The sequence below is a fragment of the Schistocerca piceifrons genome, chromosome 2, assembly GCF_021461385.2.
Source record: "Schistocerca piceifrons isolate TAMUIC-IGC-003096 chromosome 2, iqSchPice1.1, whole genome shotgun sequence".
In the NCBI taxonomy this organism is placed as follows: domain Eukaryota; kingdom Metazoa; phylum Arthropoda; class Insecta; order Orthoptera; family Acrididae; genus Schistocerca; species Schistocerca piceifrons.
Window position 1 is genome coordinate 612,700,537 of NC_060139.1, and position 25,655 is coordinate 612,726,191.

Genomic DNA, 25,655 nt, shown 5'->3' on the forward strand with positions numbered 1-25,655 from the left:
GGAGGAGGGAGAGAGAGAGAGAGACGAGAGAGAGAGAGAGAGAGAGAGAGAGGGGGGGGGGGTGGATGATGGATTGTGTGTGTGTAAAAAGAGGTAGAGAGGATTGGTGTTTAGGTGTGGTATGAGCATCTGGGAAGGGTATGGAGTGAATGAGTACAGTATTTATTGGGTTTTCAAATTTAAGGGCTCTTTAAAATTTTGGAAGAATGGGTTGTTTACTAAATCAATTTGTTCATTTAAGAAGAATTTTGGAAGAATGGGTTGTTTGCTAAATCAATTTGTTCATTTAAGATGGTGTGGGGTGTTTTATTGTTATGTATAAAGATTACTAATTGTTCCAAGAGGTCCATTTTTATTCCTTTGTCTACAGTGTGTAGAATTTGGAGGTTGGTTTTTATATCTGTGATGACTATTTTGGGCTAGATGGGCTGCAAAAGTGGATTTATATATTTTTTTAACTTTTTAAACAGACTGCATCAGTTTGCTCTTTGTATCGGATTTCAAAATTTCTTCCTGTCTGTCCTATGTAGTAGCAAGAACAGCTGTCACAAGTTAATTAGTATATACCTGATTTGTAATATAGTGGGCTGGTTGTTTTAATGTTGTGAGTTATTTTGTTTTGTATTTTGTTGTTTGTGTGGAAACTAATTTTGACTTTGTGTGGTTTAAATAGTTTTGCAAGTTGATATGATGCATTACCAAGGAAAGGCATACAGACATTATTAGTTTCTGTTGGTGCTGAGGAAAGGTTTTTTTTATTGTTTTTTGCTTAGTTTTCATTTTCGCACCCAGTTTGTCAACTGTGGTTGGGTCATAAGCATTATTGTGGGCTATTGTTTTTAAAATGTTTAGCTCCTTGCTTTTTACAGCAGGTTCAGCATGAATTTTATTTACACGGTTGAGTGCTGGTCTGAAAAATGCTACTTTATGCTGATTTGGGTGGCATGATGTATATTTATTACAACATCTGTTGTGGTGGGTTTCCTGTAAATTTCAAATTATATTTGGCGTTGTGACATGTTATGTTTAAGTCAAGAAAATTAATTCCCTGTTGTGTTTGGTGTTCAACAGTAAACTGTATTTTGGGATGTATATTATGCAGTTTAGTGGCTAAGTTTTCTATTTCAGTTGTTGTTCCATTGTATAGTAAATGTGTCATCAACATAGCATTTGTAATAAATGACTTTGTCTTTTTCCATTGGATTATCTTTAAAGAATTTGTTTTCCAGATAATTAATATAGATGTCAGCTAGTAGGACAGCTAAACCGTCTTTCTGAATATAAATTTTGTTATTAACATAGGACAGACAGGAAGAAATTTTGAAATCTGATAACAAAGAGCACACTGACAGAGTCCATTTAAAAAATTAAATAAATCCACGTTTGCTGCCCATCTAGCCCAAAATAGTCATCACAGATATAAAAACCAACCTCCACATTCTACACACTGTAGACAAAGGAATAAAAATGGACCTCTTGGAACAATTAGTAATCTTCATACATAACAATAAAACACCCCACACCATCTTAAATGAACAAATTGATTTAGCAAACAACCCATTCTTCCAAAATTTTAAAGAGCACTTAAATTTGAAAAACCAATAAATACTGTACTCATTCACTCCCATACCCATTCCCCACAATGCTCATACCACACCTAAACACCATCCTCTCTACCTCTTTTTACACACACACTCACACACACACACACACACACACACACACACACACACACACACACACACACAGACAAACAAACAAACAAACAATCCATCCATCCATCCAACCCCCCCCCCCCCCTCTCTCTCTCTCTCTCTCTCTCTCTCTCTCTCTCTCTCTCTCTCTCTCTCGCTCCCTCCCTCCCTCCCTTCCCCCCTTCCATCCCACCCTACCCTCCCCCTTCCTAACTACCCTCCCCTCCCCATATGTATACTATCCAGTTTATTGAGCAATGAGAAACATGCCAAACATAACTTCACTACTAGAAATATTGTCCTAAACACTTTGTTGTAGATTTTGTAAATAGCATAAGAAATTCTGCAATGTAAAATCATAATAATAATTTTTTATAAAGAAAGTAATGTAATAAATATATATTTTATTACAAATGCCACACAATACGAAAAAATGAACAAAGAAAATTCTCTGCCTCCACAAAACTCTTTGGATACAACAGCCACACTCTTTGGTTTGTTTATATTTTGTAAAGGGTGGGGGAGTCGCCATCGGTGGAAAAGTGCCTGTTTCACTTGATATTTAACAATACTGGTAAGCACACATTATGTTTCCTGGAGCAGTGCTTGCCACAAGAATGAAAACAGTGAGTAATACCATCAATTTAATCTTACAATCATAATATTCTTTCCACACAGAGTGCTCACTTTTTTGTCTCTGTATCTGCCACAGATTCACGACCCCAACAATACTCCAAACTAAATTGTATCATCTGATGATGAATCGCCGGGTGATTCGAAACTGGTCATGAATAAATAAAAATTGAAGAAAAAATGGCAATTGGTTGCAGTAATTCCTGAAACCTATAACTGATGAAATATTTGGACTAAAGTTCAAGGAGAAGGAATAAAAACTTTGAAGTATGCCTCTGACGTAATTTGTCAGAGACAGCAGAGGACTTGGAAGAGCAGTTGAATAGAATGGACAGCATCTTGAAAGGAGGATATAAGATGGACATCAACAAAAGCTAAACATCCATTTTGTTATATGGGCTGCAAAAAGAAATAATGATGACTGAAGTAGAGGGGACATAAAATGTAGATGGGCTATGGCAAGAAAAGTGTTTCTGAAGAAGAGAGATTTGTTAACATCAAACATAGATTTGAGTGTTAGGAAGGCTTTTCTGAAGGTATTTGTCCGGAGTGTAGCCATGCATGGAAGTGACATGTGGACGATAAACATTTTAGACAAGAAGAGAATAGGGGTTTTTGAAATGTGGTGCTACATAAGAATGCTGAAGATTAGAAGAGTAGATGGTGTAACTATTGAGGAGGCACTAAAAAGAATTGGGGAGACAAGAAATTTATGGCACAGCTTGAATAAAAAGAAGGATCAGTTGACAGAACACATTCTGAGACATCAAGGGATCACCACACCACCAACGTAGTATTGGCAGAGAGTCTTGGGGCAGGATTAAAGATCATAGAGGGAGACCAAGAGATAAACACAGTGAGCAGATTCAGAAGGATGTAAGTTGCAGTACTTATTCGGAGATGTAGAGCCCTGCACAGGATAAGAGTAACGTGGAGAGCTGCATCAAACCAATCTTCACACTAAAGACCACAACAACAAACAACATGACCATAAAGTTCATAAATGAGACATCTCCACTGGAAACTGAAGATATTTTTGTTATAATAACTATGGAATGGACAGTGTCTTGAAAGGAGGATATAAGATGAACATCAACAAAAGCAAAACGAGGATAATGGAATGTAGTCAAATTAAGTCGGGCGATGCTGAGGGAATTAGATTAGGAAATGAGACACTTAAAGTAGTAAAGGAGTTTTGCTATTTGGGGAGCAAAATAACTGATGATGGTCGAAGTAGAGAGGATATAAAATGTAGACTGGCAATGGGAAGGAAAGCGTTTCTGAAGAAGAGAAATTTGTTAACATCGAGTACAGATTTAAGTGTCAGGAAGTCGTTTCTGAAAGTATTTGTATGGAGTGTAGCCATGTATGGAAATGAAACGTGGACGATAAATACACTCCTGGAAATTGAAATAAGAACACCGTGAATTCATTGTCCCAGGAAGGGGAAACTTTATTGACACATTCCTGGGGTCAGATACATCACATGATCACACTGACAGAACCACAGGCACATAGACACAGGTAACAGAGCATGCACAATGTCGGCACTAGTACAGTGTATATCCACCTTTCGCAGCAATGCAGGGTGCTATTCTCCCATGGAGACGATCGTAGAGATGCTGGATGTAGTCCTGTGGAACGGCTTGCCAGGCCATTTCCACCTGGCGCCTCAGTTGGACCAGCGTTCGTGCTGGACGTGCAGACCGCGTGAGACGACGCTTCATCCAGTCCCAAACATGCTCAATGGGGGACAGATCTGGAGATCTTGCTGGCCAGGGTAGTTGACTTACACCTTCTAGAGCACGTTGGGTGGCACAGGATACATGCGGACGTGCATTGTCCTGTTGGAACAGCAAGTTCCCTTGCCGGTCTAGGAATGGTAGAACGATGGGTTCGATGACGGTTTGGATGTACCGTGCACTATTCAGTGTCCCCTCGATGATCACCAGTGGTGTACGACCAGTGTAGGAGATCGCTCCCCACACCATGATGCCGGGTGTTGGCCCTGTGTGCCTCGGTCGTATGCAGTCCTGATTGTGGCACTCACCTGCACGGCGCCAAACACGCATACGACCATCATTGGCACCAAGGCAGAAACGACTCTCATCACTGAAGACGACACGTCTCCATTCGTCCCTCCATTCACGCCTGTCGCGACACCACTGGAGGCGGGCTGCACGATGTTGGGGCATGAGCGGAAGACGGCCTAACGGTGTACGGGACCGTAGCCCAGCTTCATGGAGACGGTTGCGAATGGTTCTCGCCGATACCCCAGGAGCAACAGTGTCCCTAATTTGCTGGGAAGTGGCGGTGCGGTCCCCTACGGCACTGCGTAGGATCCTACGGTCTTGGCGTGCATCCGTGCGTCGTTGCAGTCTGGTCCCAGGTCGACGGGCACGTGCACCTTCCGCCGACCACTGGCGACAACATCGATGTACTGTGGAGACCTCACGCCCCACGTGTTGAGGAATTCGGCGGTACGTCCACCCGGCCTCCCGCATGCCCACTATACGCCCTCGCTCAAAGTCCGTCAACTGCACATACGGTTCACGTCCACGCTGTCGCGGCATGCTACCAGTGTTAAAGACTGCGATGGAGCTCCGTATGCCACGGCAAACTGGCTGACACTGACGGCAGCGGTGCACAAATGCTGCACAGCTAGCGCCATTCGACGGCCAACACCGCGGTTCATGGTGTGTCCGCTGTGCCGTGCGTGTGATCATAGCTTGTACAGCCCTCTCGCAGTGTCTGGAGCAAGTATGGTGGGTCTGACACACCGGTGTCAATGTGTTCTTTTTTCCATTTCCAGGAGTGTAGTTTGGACAAGAAGAGAATAGAAGCTTTCGAAATGTTGTGCTACAGAAGAATGCTGAAGATTAGATGGGTAGATCACATAACTAATGAGGAGGTATTGAATAGAATTGGGGAGAAGAGGAGTTTGTGGCACAACTTGACAAGAAGAAGGGACCGATTGGTAGGACATGTTCTGAGGCATCAAGGGATCACAAATTTAGCATTGGAGGGCAGCGTGGAGGGTAAAAATCGTAGAGGGAGACCAAGAGATGAATACACTACGCAGATTCAGAAGGATGTAGGTTGCAGTAAGTACTGGGAGATGAAGAAGCTTGCACAGGATAGAGTAGCATAGAGAGCTGCATCAAACCAGTCTCAGGACTGAAGACAACAACAACAACTACTACTACTACTACTACTACTACTGAACTGTGCATGTGTATTTTGTGGACCATGTTAATGCGCATGTTCCTTTACAGCTTTGTTCGGTTCTCTACAAGCAATAATTTTTCTTCATGCACTTCCAAATTTTATTCCCAATTGTTGTTTACAGTTATTTTAACATTTCTCTTTCATTTTGAAGCTTATTTATAGCTTGTAACCTGACTGTCAATCAAACTTAGTTCCCTTTTGATCTCTTTCTTTAACTCCTTGTTAGTGTCAATTCCTTCTTACTCTCATCATTACTTCCCTCCCTTTCCAGTTCTAAACAACAAACTTTTCTACTCAAATTGATGTGTCCCTTTTCTATCTCACCACATTTAATTTATTGTTGTATCTGAGTACATATTAAAATGAATACATGCCATAAAAGTATGCAATGAAGTTTTCTGTCAGGACACAATCAGTAATGTATGTATCTTCATCTCTTTGGAGAAAGAAGAAACATTTTACACAAAAAATTAAACAAATAACTGTAAACAGTATCTTACCGAAACACTTATCCAACACTAATGTTACACCTGGAACATTAGTAAGCATCCATGACTTAGCTTTACTTGGCTTCTTAATGCTTTTGTGAATATCAGGACCATGCAACTCATAAAGTTTTCTAAGAAACTCATCATCTTTTGACATTTCATTTTGGACATGACTGGAACATGTCAGTAATGAGAAAACAAGAGATGCACACTGTAAAATGTCCATCTTCTTCAATACAGTTCTTCTGAATGATGGCAGAAAACCTGGATTGTGCCTGAGAAGTAAAACGGAGAGCATGGTGGCAGAGTCCTTTGAATGTTGCTTCAAAAGGAATTTGAAGAATGCTGTAAATGAAATATAAATTTCGAATAACAATCAACAGTAAACAGGAAAAAAATGACTTAAGAGTTTTTTTAAGGGCACAACTAAAATATCTTTTGTGTTAACATATTATTACTTTCAAACACCAAACAGTGTATGGTAATTATATTGAAATGATCTAAAAACAAATCATACCATTTTACAGTGAACTTCATGCAGATAAAATTTTCTCTGTTATTAACACAGGGTAATTTAAACAGGAATTTATGTAGTCATGTAAAACCTGAATCAGAAAGGCTGAAGATGGATCTGAAGCCTGTTCCTTGTTAACACACCCCTAATCTTCCCACCAACTCCAAGAACCAGTTGCAAAAAAATACTCTCCCTCCCCAAAATAGCACCCAATATCATCTCTGACTGGAGCACCTGATTCAAGTTTTTTGCCAAGGCTCCAACTATCGAAGATAAAATTTTGTTTTGGCTGTACAGATAATTAAAAAACCTGATGGAACTTTAGAGCACAAAGTCCACAGATGGCCTACTAACATACATAGATGCCTTCATCAAAATTCCAGTCATCATCCCAAGCAGAAAAGAGGAGAGATTAACATATCAGTGCACTGTGCTAAAATAATCTGTGAATCAACATTATGTGAACAAAGAGCTTGGACATTTAGGAACTACTTTTAGAAGAAACAACTATTCTTAAAAGGTCAGGAGTATCTAGTAAAAAAGAATCAACTAAAGGGGAAGTTTTCCCCTAAATCATATAAACAGTCACAGATTGCATCAGCAGATGCTGTGAAGAGACAGCATCAATAGTGTTCAAACCAACAAAAAAGGCGCACAAATCTTTGGCCAATGGAAAGAACCTATGTCCACCTTTTGCCAAAGCAGAAGTATGCGAAATCCCTTGCACATGCTCTGAACTGTGCACAGAAACTACAAAAAGAACACCTGGCTTATGGAACACAGGAGCAATTGTCATCTGGGAAATGTAGCAGTAAATAATGTACTTGGACCAGCGAACTACAAAATTTGGTGCTTCGATACTACAGTTTTATCAAGGTCCCAGAATTACTATGCTAAGATGTATGGAGGCCATAGAAAATCAAAAGCAGAAAAACAATTTAGACAAACCACGGGTCTTAATGCTAAATAAAGCAAACAACCCCAACTGTACAGCACTGTAAGCTCCATAGCGCATGTCGGCGCAACTTCACAATCTTAGGTAGCAATCTGACGATGCCACAACCTGATCGCTACAGTTCAGCTTGCTGAACTTATTTAAGTTTGAAACTTGCTATCTGAATTTTTATAGCCTCTGGTGACATCTCCAGCATACAGAGACAAAGCAGTAGGCACACAAATATGCCTTCACCGGTGACAATTTTTAAATTTATGCACACTATGTTGAACAGAACCTGTTACTACAAGATGAAAGTACTTGGAGAATTTGAGTGGCCTCCAAACTTTTCAAGAAGTCTCTCTAAACAAATTATGCAAGCATGGTAATTACCAGATTACCATCTATGCATCGGACACTGGCCAACACCTCTGTCGACAGCCAATAGGAGGTGGAGGCCACTAGCAGGAAACACGGCAGCTGAACGACAGTGCAGCGCCAACTACTGTGCAGGCACATTCAGCACCCCCTGCAACATACGCCTATGTAGGTGAGCGCCAATCATCGCTCACTCTCATTCAGCTCTGGCTCCGCGTGCGACTCACTTCATCACTGAACTGTGTTTATGTTTTTCTTGCCATGCATCGCCCTAGAGTGTTGTACTTGCACTATTTTCTCTTGTGCTTGAGATCCGAAAATATATTTTTCCTAACAGTGATGGCATGTTTTTATGTTGAGTTAGTTGTTGACTTTTATTTTCCTATAATTCAGGAGACTTTCCCTCATGCTGTTAAAACACACAAAAGAATTAGTTTTAAAGCTACTGAGTTCTAGTTTCCATGAAACTGGTTTTCTTTGAGGTAATATCAGAATACAATACAAAAGAATAATATAACATTTTAACTTAGGTATAGATTCCTAGAGAGATCACAAGTAAACTTGCACAATCAAGTTACAAAGGAGCCTGAAAAAAGAAGAAATGGAATATACTAATGTAAATACTGCTACTATCTTCATGTCACACAAATGAAATAATTTTAAAAACAGTTCCATATAAATTAATCTAACACACATTGCACTCATATCATAGTACCTAACATAAATGAATTAACATGTCTGCAGTTGATGAGTAATATATTTACTAAGAAAAAACACAAAACATGCTACACAAAGATGCTCTTTGTCTCCGAGTGATAAACATAAATGGAAGCAAAAACTTAAAAACTGATCATACGTACACTGTGGAAGGGATCCAATAAGATGAGGGCATTCTGAAAGAAGCAGTCTGATGCTGTCCTGAATTCCCAAAGTATTTGCTTTATCAGATGTAGTCATTATAAATTCAGCCAATGCCGCTATAGACGAACCTGCCACCTGGCCACATTTCAAATAGGCAGCTTTCTTAAGAAGGTATTCCAATAACTTCTGCCACTGAGGGAGACAAATGAGTGGTGAAAGAGCTACTGCATCCAATAATGAAGCAACTTCATGATGTTCCAGTGTGAAACAAACTAGTATGTTTGACAAATCTCTTGTAAACTCTGTGGATCGCTTTCTCTTGCTTGATGTTTGCCTCACTATCTCACTCATAAATTTCATTTTTAGTGGATCAAGAATGTTGCAGAGATTAGATTTATTTCTCACAAAACAATTTGCAGAGGACATTAAGAAACATATTAAATCTGTCATCAGCATATCAGACTGCTGCTGGTCATTGCACAGTGGATTAAACATTTCAACAACATTCTTGTTTCTCAAAGCTACTTTCAGACACTTCTCAACAACAAACTCTTGAGCTGCACTGGCTGTTTCAAAAACAACACAATCTATGGATGACAAGCCACTTAACTGTTCTGGTTGCTCTAGTTTATTTGCTATCTCCATAAGATGCTGAAGAGTGTACTTGCATTTTTCATATACCACAAGTGTAAGTGCGTTGTGCATAGCAAGACGACTTGCATAAAACAGTGTCTGATCAAATAAAGACATTATCAGTTCTGGATCATCATTTACTTCCATGGAATCAAAGAAATTAACAATAGCTAATGGTTTCTCATCAATGTGTGTGTCAGTTTTCAGTAGCTTTTTGCTGAGCTTTCTTAATGGACAAGAAGGTGGAAAAGGCTTTCCAAGTGGGTGTGCTACTGGTGACTTGAACCAACTGTCAATATAGCTCACAACTGCTGGTGGCAAGCGGCAGTGAGGCATATGTACCAAGGAAGAAAGCAATGAGGGAGAGGCCTGCTGGTGAAATAGACACACAACAACATGTGACAGGAAATATGGAACAGCACCTACACAATCTTCATCAGAGTCTTCTTTTCCTGTAAACAATGCTGCTACAAGCAGAAGACTTGAAGATTCATGGTTCTCCATTGTTCTGGCCATGCAGGTAGGGGTATGGTGATCTTCCATTAGATCTGAAACAACAATTAAAAAAAAACTATATATAAGGGCTGCATAAAAAAGAAGTCATTATACACTAATGTCTGTGAAAATTGTAACACCAAGGAGACATATGATTACAGTGAAATTTATTTCACAGATTATGCATATGACAACACACCAACGGTTTGAATTACAAACCTGTATATACACTTTGACTCTCAGAATTCAGTATGGTTTGAAGCTGCCATATGTTGCAATCAGGGCGTCTAGACATTGTAGCATGGAACGATGACTTAGATATGTTGTTGGGGAACACATTGCCACAAAATTTGTAGGTGTGTCCACAAAGCATCAACAGCGATTGCTGGAGCACTACACTGAAGAAACTGCCGACGGACCATATTCCAGAAATATTCAATGGGCGACATGTCAGGTGAATATACAGAAAGAAGCCTTGCACATTCCTTGTCACAGGTGACCAGACATTATAGCATGTTGGGCTGTCTGGAGGAGGAGCCTCCAGCACTAAAACCTCCTTCATGCAGTAGTTGCTGCTGCTGAAAGTAACATTGTTACATGTTGTTGTTGTTGTTGTTGTTGTGGTCTTCAGTCCTGAGACTGGTTTGATGCAGCTCTCCATGCTACTCTATCCTGTGCAAGCTTTTTCATCTCCCAGTACCTACTGCAACCTACATCCTTCTGAATCTGCTTAGTGTATTCATCTCTTGGTCTCCCTCTACGATTTTTACCCTCCATGCTGCACTCCAATACTAAACTGGTGATCCCTTGATGCCTCAGAACATGTCCTACCAACCGATCCCTTCTTCTGGTCAAATTGTGCCACAAACTTCTCTTCTCCCCAATCCTATTCAATACTTCCTCATTAGTTATGTGATCTACCCATAGGCGAGATCACACACTATAACCAGCAGAACCCCAAAACACCTTACCTGGTGTTAGTCCACTACACCACTCAAAAATGCAAATGCCAGATTGCGTTCACCACAGTGGGTTCTAACACATACATGGTAGTCACTGTAGGCGAAGTCAAAGTGGGAGCCTTCCAAAAAACACCATATTTTGCTATTCAGCAAGCCACTGGTTCACATCCCCATTGCAGTCTAAGGTGATGGTGCTTTCTGGTCAATGGAAGCCAATGCTACGGCATGTATGCCACCAGTCCAACCCACAACAGATGGCATCGCAATGTCGACACAAGTGCAATGCCCCAAGATCAAGCCCAACACTGTGGACCGAGTTGTTCTTTCTGTTACGACCATGGGAACAAGATGGCAGTTATAAAATTGAGTGGTCCAGTACCCATTCATCACTGTATACAAACCTCTTGCATCCAATGGTTTTACACACACACACACACACACACACACCACTATCATAGCAGCATGCCCTGTACAAGCCGTAATGTCACAGTATGACAAACCCATTTTCTGTAGACCAATCATTCTCCCCATTCAAACTCACTCACTCATGCTGATATTGGATCCTTTAAAATCAACAAGGCATATCAGCACTTGCTTTTACATTTGCAATTTGTTTGGTGGCTTTGCATTGGCTGAGAGTCTCCCAAAAGAGGGCATTACTGGGCCTGGGTGAATGGTCCTTCTCTGCAATCTTAATCAATTAATATGATTCCACTGTTCTATACAGTCTCAATTTTGGAGTGATTCAGACCATTTTTTCTGGGTATCACAATTTTCACAAACAGTAGTGCATAAACACGGTAAGGAAACTTCTAGCAGAATGTAAATAATTTAGGAGTAATGGAGACACCTCAGTGAATAGAGAGAACATTGAGTCATTAACAGGCAAACAAAAACTGGAAACTTAACTACATTGTGCTAGCTGAACACACAATGCCACGACTGCAGTTCGGCAGGTAGTCTTGATGAGGGACTGTGTCGTATCTACCGGCAAACTGCAAAATGTAGCTGCGCAGGTTTTGTGTGTGTGTGTGTGTGTGTGTGTGTGTGTGTGTGTCCTCTAACTCATTAAAGGATTCTTCTGAAAGCTAGAAAGTCTGCATTTTTTCTTTGTGTACCCACTGACACTCAATGCTTCCACTATTTGGTGGCTTGTCTCCTTCACTCTTAAATTATTTATTAAATGACAGACACTGAAAACTAACCAAACTAAAGATGATAATTGTATATTTATCAGAATACAAACAAGTACAGTCAAGCAGCCAAACACAAACAGAGACGGACAAGAAAGCTCAAATTTTTCAAATAGGTATTATCTCATCAGGTGTGAGAGGCAAAACAGGAAATGAAACACAGTAAAGCAATAATATAAATGAAATTTTCAGAAGATGAAGGCAGTTTTACACTTTTGGCGATAAATATACACAGGATGAAGGTACAGCACTTGATATTACATTTTATCTAGTAAGTAAAGATAAGACATTGTTTAACATTTATTCAGCCCCCCTTAATCCCAGTTTAACTGGATTCGTTTTTTTGTTTTCTTTTCACTGGTCCCACACTTTCAGCTCCCTCCAAACATAATGGCACTTCTACAACTGATGGATTAAGGTGTACTGGTGAGCACAATGTGTACACAGTTAACAGATACTGAGTAAACTAACTGCAGAATAGGGAGAAGTTAAGTTTGATTCCTGTACTGGAACTGGTAAATACCAAAGATGTGATTTTTATGGTTGCATCTTCTTAGGATCAAGTTCCTGAGCCATCAATTCTGAAGTCACGGACAACAATATGGCCTGCTGTTTGCAGTTCCATTACTGAATTTTTGATTAGTTGTCAAACCTCTGAATTCCTTGAAATGTCATCAAACATTCCTGGTTGTTAGGATGTAGACAACAGTGCCGTAGGTGCTTGGTTGGAGAATGACAGTGATGACCAATTACAAAATCTGTATGGCCGCTTGTTACTCTACAGAGAATGATATCGATGGTAAAGTGGACAACAAAAATGACACAGGAGGGGAAGAAATAATGACCCATGCGAAGACAATGGCACAGCTGAAAAAAACTAAAGGTTTACCTAGAACATCATCCTGAAACAACTCCAGACAAACTGATGTTAGTGACACATCTAAACGATTGTGAAGCTCTCAAACACCACTCAAATTTGAAACAAAAGAAACTTACACTCCACTTTAGTAAATAAATGTGAGTGGACTACAATATAGCATTAAAGAGGCAAAAAAAAGTTTCTTATTAGCACCAAAACAAAAGATTAGTATATTGTAGCACATATTAGTGTTTTTGCATTTAGTAGAACATTTCCAGATTTTTGGTAATCTGGATTACATCCGGTCCCACCTAGTCCAAATGAATGAGTTCCTTGTATATCTGAAATTCTGAAATTATTACACAATACTCAGAGAGAGAGAGAGAGAGAGAGAGAGAGAGAGAGAGAGAGAGAGAGAGAGAGAGAGGATTAGCAAAAATCTCGAAATTCCTAACCACTTTATTTTAAATTTTTGCACAATACTCTAATAAACATTCAGCTAGACACTGGAATGCAAGCGCACGTGCTCACACTCACATTCCCATGCTTGCTCACTCATGTTCTCTCTCTCTCTCTCTCTCTCTCACACACACACACACACACACACACACACACACACACAAACACACACAATGTATATTTTTTTCCGTTAAAAGCAACTGTGACAGAAGAGCACCCTTAATAAAGATAACAAACAAAAGTGTAGTGCCATGTGGGACGCAACAGTTGACCTTTCGAAACAGATCTATCAAACACAGAGGCCACACTTATACCCATATATGGCAACACTGTGACCACTGGTAACATTATAGCTGGCAACTAGAGTATGTAAGGATCTAACAGTAGCCCATCAGTAGACTTTTCACTTAATCTGTGAATCTAGTAATTACTTGGATCTCTGGCCACTATGATCTTTTGCCAGATGCTTCCATGAACAAATGTAAAATGATTTCTTCCAGACGCTTCCATGTACAAATGTAAAATCATTTCTTACAAATAACAACCTTGATGCTTTTAAATTTGATATTACACAGAAGTGATACGTCTGTGTCATGAGCACTCATGGAAAAAAGTTGAGCAAGCCCAGACTGATGAGCAGGAAGTTTCTAATTGAATTCAAATTGTTTCCTAGCTTTAATATTTTTTTAATCAAAAAATTAAATGGTAATACAGGGTGTAAATAAAGTCTGGGAACACTTTCAATTATTTATTGCACAAGAAGCAAACATTGTACAGATATGATACGTATGTCATTTTGAAGAGAAACCCTGAAAGTTTTTTCATGTATACCGCCACAGCATAGATTGGTAATTTGCTGACAGTCAGCTCTAGTTGCAAACATAGCAAGTTCAGGTGCAGTGCAAGCTTTCTGTGTGTTGGAGTTCAACAAAAACACGTGTGCTACAGCTGTTCAATAGATGTTTAAAACCAAGTGCAGTAAGAAGCCACCAACAAGGAAGGCCATTTACCACTGGCACAACAAATTCATTACAATGGGTTGCTTGTGCCCAGCAAAGAGAAGAGGATGTCCCAGTGTGAGTGAAGTGAACGTGGAGCGCGTACGAGAGACATTCATAAAGAGTCCAAAGAAATTGTTGTGTCATGCATCCCGTGAACTCAAAACGACTCCAATGACAGTGTGGAAAGTCCTGCGAAAGAAGCTGTCTATGAAACTATTCAAATTGGAGCTAATGCAGAAGCTCAATGATGACAATAAAGACAAGCATTTTCAGTTTTGTTCACAGTTGCAACAACTAAATGCGAATGGGGATGGCATTGTTGATGCCTTAAATGCAATCGGACACTCTGTTCATCTTTACGCAGGATGGGGCACCAACCCATTTTCATCGTGAAGTTCGTGGGTACCTGAACACGGAGCTGCCGCATCGATGGATTGGCTGTGGTACAGAAGGGGACAACTGTTTCATGAAATGGCCTCCCCGATCACCAGATCTCACTCCATGTGACTTTTTTCTGTGGGGACACATTAAAGATCTGGTGTATGCAGAGCTCTGGAAGAGAATACGGGAAGCAACTGCCACAGTCAACGATGACATGCTGGGACAGGTATGGGAAGAATGCGATTACCATATTGACATCTGCCGGGCCACTCATGGTTTGCATATTGAATGTTTGTAAAAAAAACTTTCAAAGTTTCTCTTCAAAATGCAATATGTATCACATCTGTACAATGTTTAGTTCTTGTGCAATAAATAATTGAAAGTGTTCCCGGACTTTACGTACACCCTGTATGTTATAGATCTGGGGTGCCTAACCTTTTAACTTAACTAGGCCACATTGGAAGAAGATTAGTATTTTTGGGTCACACATAATATCCTGAACTTCACTAGAAATGAGAGAGAGAGAGAGAGAGAGAGAGAGAGAGAGAGAGAGAGAGAGAGAGAGAGATAGGGGGGGAGAGGGAATAATCGTGGGAGAGGGAATAATCGTGGGTGGGAGTTTCGACTGAAAATATTCAGTTTATGATAACTTACGACATTGTTTTCTTTTTCATACCAGTCATGTGCTAAATGTTCACTTCTTGGGCCGCACACTGATCCTAGCTTTGGGCCACATGCAGCCTGCAGGTTGGACACTGCTGTCATAGATGGCTGTGCCCCTTAATCACTCATCTGTGCTGCTAACAGTAATTTCATTCAGAAACTATATTTACCAAAGGTACCAGAAATATCCATTCAAGCCCATTCAATGATATATTCACCATCCTTACAGCACTCCTGCTTGCAACTACTTACTACATGAGTCCAAACTATGCAAACGACATAACTTCAATACCTGTGCCACGTATCAAGCCAACGTATCCTATTCCAGTCTTATGAGTATTATATACCACCTCTATTAAAGGCAGGGTCGCCTGTGAAAGCAGCCCCATCACACATGAACTTTGATGGAGCCACTGCATGGCTTGTTACATAGAGACACCATTACTTTATGATCCAGCTGTACCATCACTAAACTTCATTGTTTCCTATTCTCTTATACGAAGTTACTTATCTATGCCAAAATGTCTTGATGCTCTTCCAGAATATGTGCACATTCTTTCAATCAACAGTATACATTTCAGGCTTGTGAGTGCTTCGTTTATTGACATGTTACTCCTCAGGAGTTACTGCAAATGGTACTTCATTTCCGCCTTACCATCTTTTCAATACTGGATAGCAGAAAATCAAACCTGACTACAAATTGACCATGGAGCAAAGTATGATACTTAACTTCCTTAGTTGATTTACTGTAATCAAAATCCACATCGTAAAGCTGCTTGTGATCATGAGATTCTACTTACAACTCTCTTTCCAACCACATTGAATATCTCATTTGAACCAATAAAGGAAACAATGTCTCAATACAGCTGTAGCTTGATGAAGTGACTTGTGACAACAGAGCTGCCAGTGTGTAGCTCAGCTTACACCTTACCTGGATTCCTTAATCAGTGACAGATTACGAGAAGTTCATTTTGACTCCAAATCTCTTATCTATAATGGAATTCTGCCAACTACAAACATCATGATATACAATTTGCCATTATAGAGCATGTACTACTATCACGATGAATACAGCACAGAATATTCTATAAAAGCTCCAACAGAAACTAGTGAGGGCTAACCAATGTGCAGCACAACATGACAAATGATGAAGTTGATTGATGTTGATTAATTAGTGTTGTCAGTTGTGGAGTAAATGTTACAAAGTTTTCAGTAGTTACAAATATAACTGTGTAAAACAGTCTTGGTTATATACTTATGTTACTTATATCTCCAACCAAGGTTTAGGTTAGACTGGAAAGTGGCAGCTTGGTTGAGTGTGTGGCATAGCTCTGCGAGATCTTTACAACGGTTGTTGCAATTGTAGCAATTCCAGTGTATATAAAATGGACTTGACCCAGAAAGTGATTTCCATTTTTGTACCAATGCACATGGAGGCTTTTTAAACAGAATTCTGGGTTATGTGCTAGTGACGTGTCATCAACAGCAATCTCACTACTCCCACCATCAAACTGACCAGGGTCAAGCTTGACCACCCATTGAGGATCGCAGTACTCATCAGATGCAGTCATCTTGATTATTTGCTTCACAATCTGAGGCATTTGGATTCTTCCACCTTGAAACACCACAGTGTCTTATTTTTATAGGTGTAAACTGTTCCTTCAACATAGTCTTTAATACTGCAACCCCCTTGGCACATTTTTCATTAATCCTTGTCCTCCATCCTCCTATGTAGCAACAATAGTTAACTTACACCTGTGTGGCAGCAAAAAATTCAGGGTTCGAGTTTGAAAGTTGATATTTGAAGATATTTTCATTCGCAATATAATGATACAAAGAATGAAGGGTGATGCTAAAAATTTCCTGATCACAAGACTGGATGTCAACATTCTGTGTCTTGTGAAGTGGTGGCGCGACATCCCATTGACACTCATCCGTTCATAAGAACGAAATGTTATAATTCGCAGCTTGGTTAGTATTACTTACGAGGACAGGACTGACCTGCACTAAGTTTCACACTGTTCTTTCTGTTTCATGATCAAAGACACAAATACAGCACAGCACAATATCACACCTCATACATACTCTTCACAGTAACCTGCACAAAAAATTTACATATGATAAACCTGACATGCAATCAATTAAACTGATGTCAACTACAAATACTTTTACCATGATATTAGGTAAATAAATACGAAAACCACCTTCTGTACATGCTTCTGTCCCCATGTCATTTCTTTAGAGTGAATGGATATGTATGTAGGTGAGGTTGTCATTCTATAAATGTATTTCTTCAAATACTGATGATTTAGGGTAATGTCCTTTACATGGCAGTTCGTAATGGTTATGTTTTTGTCGATACATGGTTTTTGTTAAATGTGTGTCACCCAGTGTCTTACCGGCCTGATGAGATGATCAATCTCAGAAAATAAGATATGGATTTTCCTTCTCCAATAGGAAAAAAAGAAAAAAATGGGCACAGTGGAAAAGAAATGCAAAGCCAAAACCCGGGGCAGAGGGAAAAAGTCAAAGATAATGTAATATGAAATGAACACAGCAAACTGGAAAATAATAGATAACTTGATCCTGAAGAAGAGATTCAGTTAGACAATGTAGGAAAAATGCATTCAGCAAATTAGGAAATAAAAGTATTTCGCTGCCAGTAAAAATTCTGCATGCCTGCCTTAGCACATTCTGAACTTTCATGCAAGAACTCAAGCTAAACCATGGTTGGTTACTGAAAAAATATAATTTAGTTTAACAACTACATTGCAGTGCAGTCAGAGGCTTTACTGATACTGCAAATGTTGCATGGTCTTTAATGGATCATCACTGAAATTCCACAAGATTTTCAAACACCATATGAAAATGAAGAGCAAGTACACTGTCAAAATACTGTGAATTTTTAGTGACACCACAAGAGGACATATGTTCAGAGTTTCAGCAATAATAAAACTAGTTTTCAATACTACTAACCATCCAAGAGCTCCTGCAAGGAACCAGCAGGAACATGATGCAAGGCATCTGTCTGGAAAGTAGAGGCTTCTTCTTCTGCACTTTGTAAAATTTTCAGATAACTAGCAGAGTCATGTGCTAGATGCTGAATTGTGTTCACAATGAAGGAAGCAACTTCTTGCTGACTATCAGGCACCATTGTAGTGTAGCTGTGTAGCCAAACTGGCAACTCTCTTTGTGCACCCTCTAGTTGCCCTGATGCCTCAAACAGTGCAGAAAGTGCTTGCCTAGCAGGTTTAGAGCCTTGGGCCACTAAACTGAACAGAGCTAGTGATACTTTTCTGAAGATCTCCTGCAAAAATAAATTAAATTTTCTTGAAAATTAATAACCGGTCCCCTGCAAATGAACTGGTAGGTAAAACACAAAATATACAATTCTGTAGTGGACAAAACATGTGCGCATTATCAGCAAAAAAACTTGGGTGAAAATCAACAAATGAAATAACAGTTTAAATTTTCAGGTCTTTACATTGATAAAAAATGAACTGGAAGTCACATCTTGGAGCTATTATTAAACATCTAAGCTCTGCAGCTTTTGCACTACATATAATACTAGATTTTGGAGCTGAAAATGTCAAAAAGGTGACTTACTTTTCCTATTTTTATTTACTGATGTATGACAGCATCATATACTGGGGAAATTCTTATTTCAGGAAAAAAATGGTCACCACACAGAAACTGGTAATAAGGATAATATGAGGCATCCACTCTAGAACCTCTTGTACACAGCTCTTTACTGACAACAGTCGAATAGTACAGTTGCTCCTTTATGACAACAATAAATCACAATTTGAAAATAACAATAAAACTCAAAAATATAATACCAGAAGGAGAAATGAGTTATTCTAGCCACCACTCAGCCAGACTGTGACACAAAAAGGAGTGATGTATTCAGAAATGAAAGTCATTGACCACATACCAAGTTATGCGAAGAATCTGACAGACGTTAGAATTTACTTAATAACACAAACTTCAACCATGTCTTGTTGACAACTACTTCTACTCCACAATATAATTTCTGACTATATAATAAAATAAAACAGATAGGGGTGTGTGTGAGTAATTGTATTTCAAATAAGGTGCTGTGAAAAATAACCTACAGGTCACTCTTGTCGAGCCTATGTTTACGTGAACATCAGAGAAATCGGTGAGACAACTTTTTGTGAATGTTCATACATAACAATGTGGGCCAACAACATAGATAAACTTAGCTCACTAAAGGTCAACAGATGTTAGCAGCATTAATAAATGATACAATCTCACAATCAACAATGACGTGCTTTAAGCACTTATCGTTGTCAGTGTCGCAAATAAAAACCAATTTTTTAAGCTGTTATTGTTCTCTGTGTCTCAAATAATAACCGATTCGCTCCACATCATAGTGAGACATCACAATTACAATCCTTGGAACATGCACATAACTAATTAATGATTTTTACTGCTTACATTAGACTTCACTTCAAGATTCCATATCTCAAAATTATTTCAAGCAATGCAAGAAGAGATTTTCAGATCTCTAAAATGGGAATTCTCAAAGGAATATCCCCTTGTCTTGCTTATGATACAGCACAGGTCTGTTTTAAGTAACCTAGGAATGAATTATGATACAACTAAAATAATGTGAGAATACTAAAAATAAGAACAATTAATGTAGAGAATCATTTGATCAGTGTTACTACTTAGAGCAGTAAAAGATGACTAGATGGAGCAAAAAATAAATAAATAATAAAAAATGAAAACCAGGAGAATGGCCTGGTAAAGAAAAACTAGTTTTCAGAACTAAGCTTACAATGTGTCTTACACTCGATCTGTATCACCAGTTTTGAGTTTTAGGAATGACATAAGGACTTTTGGGGTGGAAGTCAATAATAAGTAGTGGGTTATCCACAAGCAATCAAAAGATGCACACTGAGAACTACTAGGAGATATAGAAAAACAAACAATACTTTTCAGATCACAGACTGTAGTGGAAGACATAATTAAGTGATTTTTGAAGTTTTCGCTGGGTAATAGCATTGCTCGAGATATCAGGATTGCACTCAAATGATGTTGACTTGTTATCTTGACATTTCAGTAGACAACCAAGGAGGAGAAATTTGTGACTGGAGATTCCTGAGTCAAAGTGCTATGTTTACAGGGTGTTACAAAAAGGTATGGCCAAACTTTCAGGAAACATTCCTCACACACAAAGAAAGAAAATATGTTATGTGGACATGTGTCCAGAAACGCTCACTTTCCATGTTAGAGCTCATTTTATTACTTCTCTTCAAATCACATTAATCATGGAATGGAAACACACAGCAACAGAACGTACCAGCGTGACTTCAAACACTTTGTTACAAGAAATGTTCAAAATGTCCTCCGTTAGCGAGGATACATGCATCCACCCTCCGTCGCATGGAATCCCTGATGCAGCCCTGGAGAATGGCGTATTGTATCACAGCCGTCCACAATACGAGCACAAAGAGTCTCTACATTTGGTACCGGGGTTGCGTAGACAAGAGCTTTCAAATGCCCCCATAAATGAAAGTCAAGAGTGTTGAGGTCAGGAGAGCATGGAGGCCATGGAATTGGTCCACATCTACCAATCCATCGGTCACCGAATCTGTTGTTGAGAAGCGTATGAACACTTCGACTGAAATGTGCAGGAGCTCCATCATGCATGAACCACATGTTGTGTCGTACTTGTAAAGGCATATGTTCTAGCAGCACAGGTAGAGTATTCCGTATGAAATCATGATAACGAGCTCCATTGAGCGTAGGTGGAAGAACATGGGGCCCAATCAAGACATCACCAACAATGCCTGCCCAAACGTTCACAGAAAATCTGTGTTGATGATGTGATTGCACAATTGCGTGCGGATTCTGGTCAGCCCACACATGTTTATTGTGAAAATTTACAATTTGATCATGTTGGAATGAAGCCTCATCCGTAAAGAGAACATTTGCACTGAAACGAGGATTGACACATTGTTGGATGAACCATTCGCAGAAGTGTACCCGTGGAGGCCAATCAGCTGCTGATAGTGCCTGCACACGCTGTACATGGTACGGAAACAACTGGTTCTCCCGTAGCACTTCCATACAGTGACGTGGTCAACGTTACCTTGTACAGCAGCAAATTCTCTGACGCTGACATTAGGGTTATCGTCAACTGCACGAAGAATTGCCTTGTCCATTGCAGGTGTCCTCATCGTTCTAGGTCTTCCCCAGTTGCGAGTCATAGGCTGGAATGTTCCGTGCTCCCTAAGACGCCGATCAATTGCTTCGAACGTCTTCCTGTCGGGACAGCTTCGTTCTGGAAATCTGTCTCGATACAAACGTACCGCGCCACGGCTATTGTCCCGTGCTAATCCATACATCAAATGGGCATCTGCCAACTCCGCATTTGTAAACAATGCACAGACTGCAAAACCATGTTCGTGATGAACACTAACCTGTTGATGCTACATACCGATGTGCTTGATGCTAGTACTGTAGAGCAATGAGTCACATGTCAACACAAGCACCGAAGTCAACATTACCTTCCTTCAATTGGGCCAACTGGCGGTGAATCGAGGAAGTACAGTACATACTGATTAAACTAAAATGAGCTCTAACATGGAAATTAAGTGTTTCAGGACACATGTCCACATAACATCTTTTCTTTATTTGTGTGTGAGGAATGTTTCCTGAAAGTTTGGCCGTACCTTTTTGTAGCACCCTGTATATCAAAATTTGGTGTGATGGCATGTGCCCATAGGTCTTGACCACATGACCACCCTCTGTTAAATTTAGCACTCTGTTTTAAGGTGTGCTGTATCTAGCATGTGGTAGGAAAAGTGCGTCAGTGTCATTGCATGCATACCCTCTATCAAACTGTAGGCCTGCAGAGTTAAGAAATGATTGTCAAATGCAGAAGATTGCCACCAGATGTGAAACTATGCATTTAATTTTGTCTTCATAAAGAAATTAAAGAAATGGCAGGGCCCATGCCTTGTCCAATTTAAGGCTGTCATTTCAATTAATAAGGTTGCTCACCACACTACCACAGCTTCTATTGGTGTGGAATTTTTGGTATAAACTTAAGTGTGTGGTTCAGCATTCTCCAATAGTAAGTTTAACCTCTAGCAGCTGCCTGGTTTGCACCCAAAATGTTGAGACAAGAAGTCAACGTCAACTGGCTGCAACCCAGAAATCTTGTGGAATAGACCGAATTATGACTATAATGAAGATGGCATGGCAGTGGATAGGACATGCGAACAGGTGAATGGATGGTAGAAGGAACAAGAAAGTTTCTTGCTGGATTCAAAGTTAAGAAAAGATTTAAGCAAAGATCTACTGAAAGACAGCATTCCAAAACATGGAAGCGTATAGCAAAAGACAGTAATGCATGGAGAAGTCTGGAGGAGGTCTTCATCCAGCAGTTAATGTTAACGGCACTTATGTTTCGTAATGCACTAATCTCTACTTTGTCACAACATCGACAAATACTTAATACAGAATACAGCACTGGACAACACAGTCCAATAATGATCTCGTACTGCTTAGCTTACTTCAATAATGACTCATGCCTCCACCCTTCATCACTGATCTTTCAGCACATTTAATTCAATAATGAATTAAATGCACTGAAAGATCAGTGACAAGGGGTGGTGGCACAATCAGATAGCCTAGTGGTGAAGACAACTGCTTGAAATAAGAATGAAATGTGTTCCTGAGTCCTGGTTTGGCACAAATTGCCAATTTTCACGGCATATTCTTCAATCTGTATAATACTTAAATAAATAAATAAATAAGAATTGCAACTAATGCAACAGAAAAAAGTGATGCAGAAAAAGTGGTGTACAGTGTTATAACTAAACTTATTTTAGAAGTCTTCAAGTGCAAACCTTTTGAACATCAATTTGTCATATTCTTACCATTTCCACTTTAATTAAGCCACTGATCAATAAAAAAGGAGTGGGTAACATCAAATAAAACTCACCGAATCAGGCTTTAGAATGGAGCTGTCAGTGGACAGTGAAAGAAATGTAGCTCTTGCCAGCATAAGTGGGAAATCCTTGTTGGGTTGTAATTCCAGCAGATTAGGCAATAATGAACATATCCACTGTGACATAACAGCTATGTCAATTAGCTGCGGACACATTTGCTGATACAGCAGAAGCAGCTGGAGCAGAGCACATTCATAGTCACCAGCGTCCGGTAAAGATGGCCCATCATTCCTATCATCTTGTCCCACAAGACTATCATCCTGTTTTCCCCAGGTCTGATGAATTAATTGTGCATCTGGAAGATGCTGAAATTAAAAGAGAAGCCCATACTCATTTCTCTTTGTTGCTCAAATTCAAGAATTTTACTAGAAGGAAACACATATTCATTAAGGATCAAAATAACCATTTTAAATTAGACACAGAATGGCTGGACAGTTCTTATCCTCACAATGTGAAATTTCTAGTACTGCCAACTAAGTCAGTTAAAGTAGAAAATAGAAATCCTTTTAGCAATCCTAAACAACTTGCCTCACTCAGATTTACTATCTTCATGATTTGGACCTGTCGCAAGAACATATTCTGTCAGCTATTTAATCCAGAATAAGACATATCGTTAACTAAGTTACTTGGGAATTTGTGAGATGTTATTAACCCTTTATACAGTTAATGCCTTTTTATGAACTCACTATTCTCTGTGAAGGAATCCATCTGATCTGAATCAGTTAATATTACACACCATCAACCATTAGTGTAGGCACTGATGAGTAACAGACTATTGGGCCCACGCCTTTCCTATAATTATTTGGTGACAACCTGTATAACCTAGTACGAATGCATATTCATTTTATGATGCTCATTATTTGCTATGGTACTGAGAAAACCCTGCAACTCTGGAATCCCGTTTTAAGTAGGTGTTAGCTGCCCCCACCCCTCCCTCTCCACCCCTCGGGAACCATAGTTTCTGCACTATGTTCCTGGGCATCTTGCATCACAATACAAAGCTTTAAGGCAACAAAGCAATTCCTTTTTAAATATGTTTTTTAGTTGTACACATTATAACCTTTCTGAAACTGGCTTTTACTTTCTGCCAAAAATCCGATTAAAGAATAAACATAATGAGAGTAAAATGTTTACCAATTTTAGAAAACTATTGTATAATATTCACTTGTCAACTTCAAACACTTTTACCACTGCCTGCTATAGTAAAATGAATTTTTTAATAAAGATTTATGTTGACAAAATTGAAGTATAAAATAATCAGTAATGCTGCAATGGCGATAAGTAAAACATTCACCTGGAGAAGTGACAAGAAAATGGAAACAAATATACTTGTATCAAATTGTCAAGAGAAACTCATTTTGAAAATAAATAATAGCAAAAAGGAATGAAAGAAGGAAGATTGGGTTTAACACCCCACTGACATTGAGGTCATTAGAGCCAGAGAACATGATGGATTGTGTCAAGAATGGCGAAGGAAATTAGCAGTGCCCTTTCAAAGGAACCATCCCAGTATTTTCCTGGAGCGATTTAGGAAAATCACGGAAAACTTAAATATGGATGGGACGGATGTGGGTTTTAACTGTCAGCCTATCGAATACAAGGCCAGTGTGCTAACCACTGTGCCACCTCACTCAGAAAAATAAATATTAGCCTTAATGTAATTAGATATATGTTCTTTATCAGTAAGAACTGTACCTGTATAAGGTAGGCTGACACTGCATCTGCAGATAAACTCACTCCCCAATGCAGTAACTTCATCTGATAATACCTCAGACGTAAAAGAAGGGACACTAGCAGTAATACAGTCCGATGTCTGACAGCCAAATGGGAATGAGTGACACCAGCTTCACCCACAACTCTCAGTGGCACAGTAGGAACTGTAAGAGTTAGCACCAAACTCAACAGTCGGTTGTCATGTGCATTTTTGTGTGCAGATTCAGCAAATGATTTCAGATGCTCTGGCTCCACAGATGTTACTACCTATTTAAAATAAAACAAAACAGATTCAAACTCTTTTAATGCACAAGTATGAGATACAAACTTTAAGAAATAATTAATTACAAAAAGTGTTTCCTTGCTGTCTGTAAACTCTCAAAAGTCACACACACACACACACACACACACACACACACACACACACACACACACAGTCTTTTATTCACTGTGCATATGCTTTGTACTGAATAGGTACAATGCTCTAGTCAGATTTTTACATTGGTTACTTCTTATGTTACTTCTGTAAATGGTGATTCTGACTAGATTTTAGACCACAACTGTTTGTCTATGCTGCA

The 25,655-nt window shown here is 39.4% G+C and overlaps 1 protein-coding gene across 1 annotated transcript in view; it reads right to left on the reverse strand.

The window, feature by feature from the left end:
* LOC124775505 (nucleolar pre-ribosomal-associated protein 1) overlaps positions 1 to 25,655 on the reverse strand; it is a 177,585-nt gene that overhangs the window by 72,679 nt on the left and 79,251 nt on the right. Inside the window, exons 8-12 of the mRNA XM_047250338.1 lie at positions 25,060 to 25,344; positions 23,358 to 23,669; positions 18,353 to 18,683; positions 8,730 to 9,911; positions 6,056 to 6,388 (exon numbers count right to left, since the gene is read on the reverse strand). Coding sequence (XP_047106294.1) covers positions 6,056 to 6,388; positions 8,730 to 9,911; positions 18,353 to 18,683; positions 23,358 to 23,669; positions 25,060 to 25,344 — 2,443 coding nt within the window. The remainder of the gene's footprint in view (positions 1 to 6,055; positions 6,389 to 8,729; positions 9,912 to 18,352; positions 18,684 to 23,357; positions 23,670 to 25,059; positions 25,345 to 25,655) is intronic.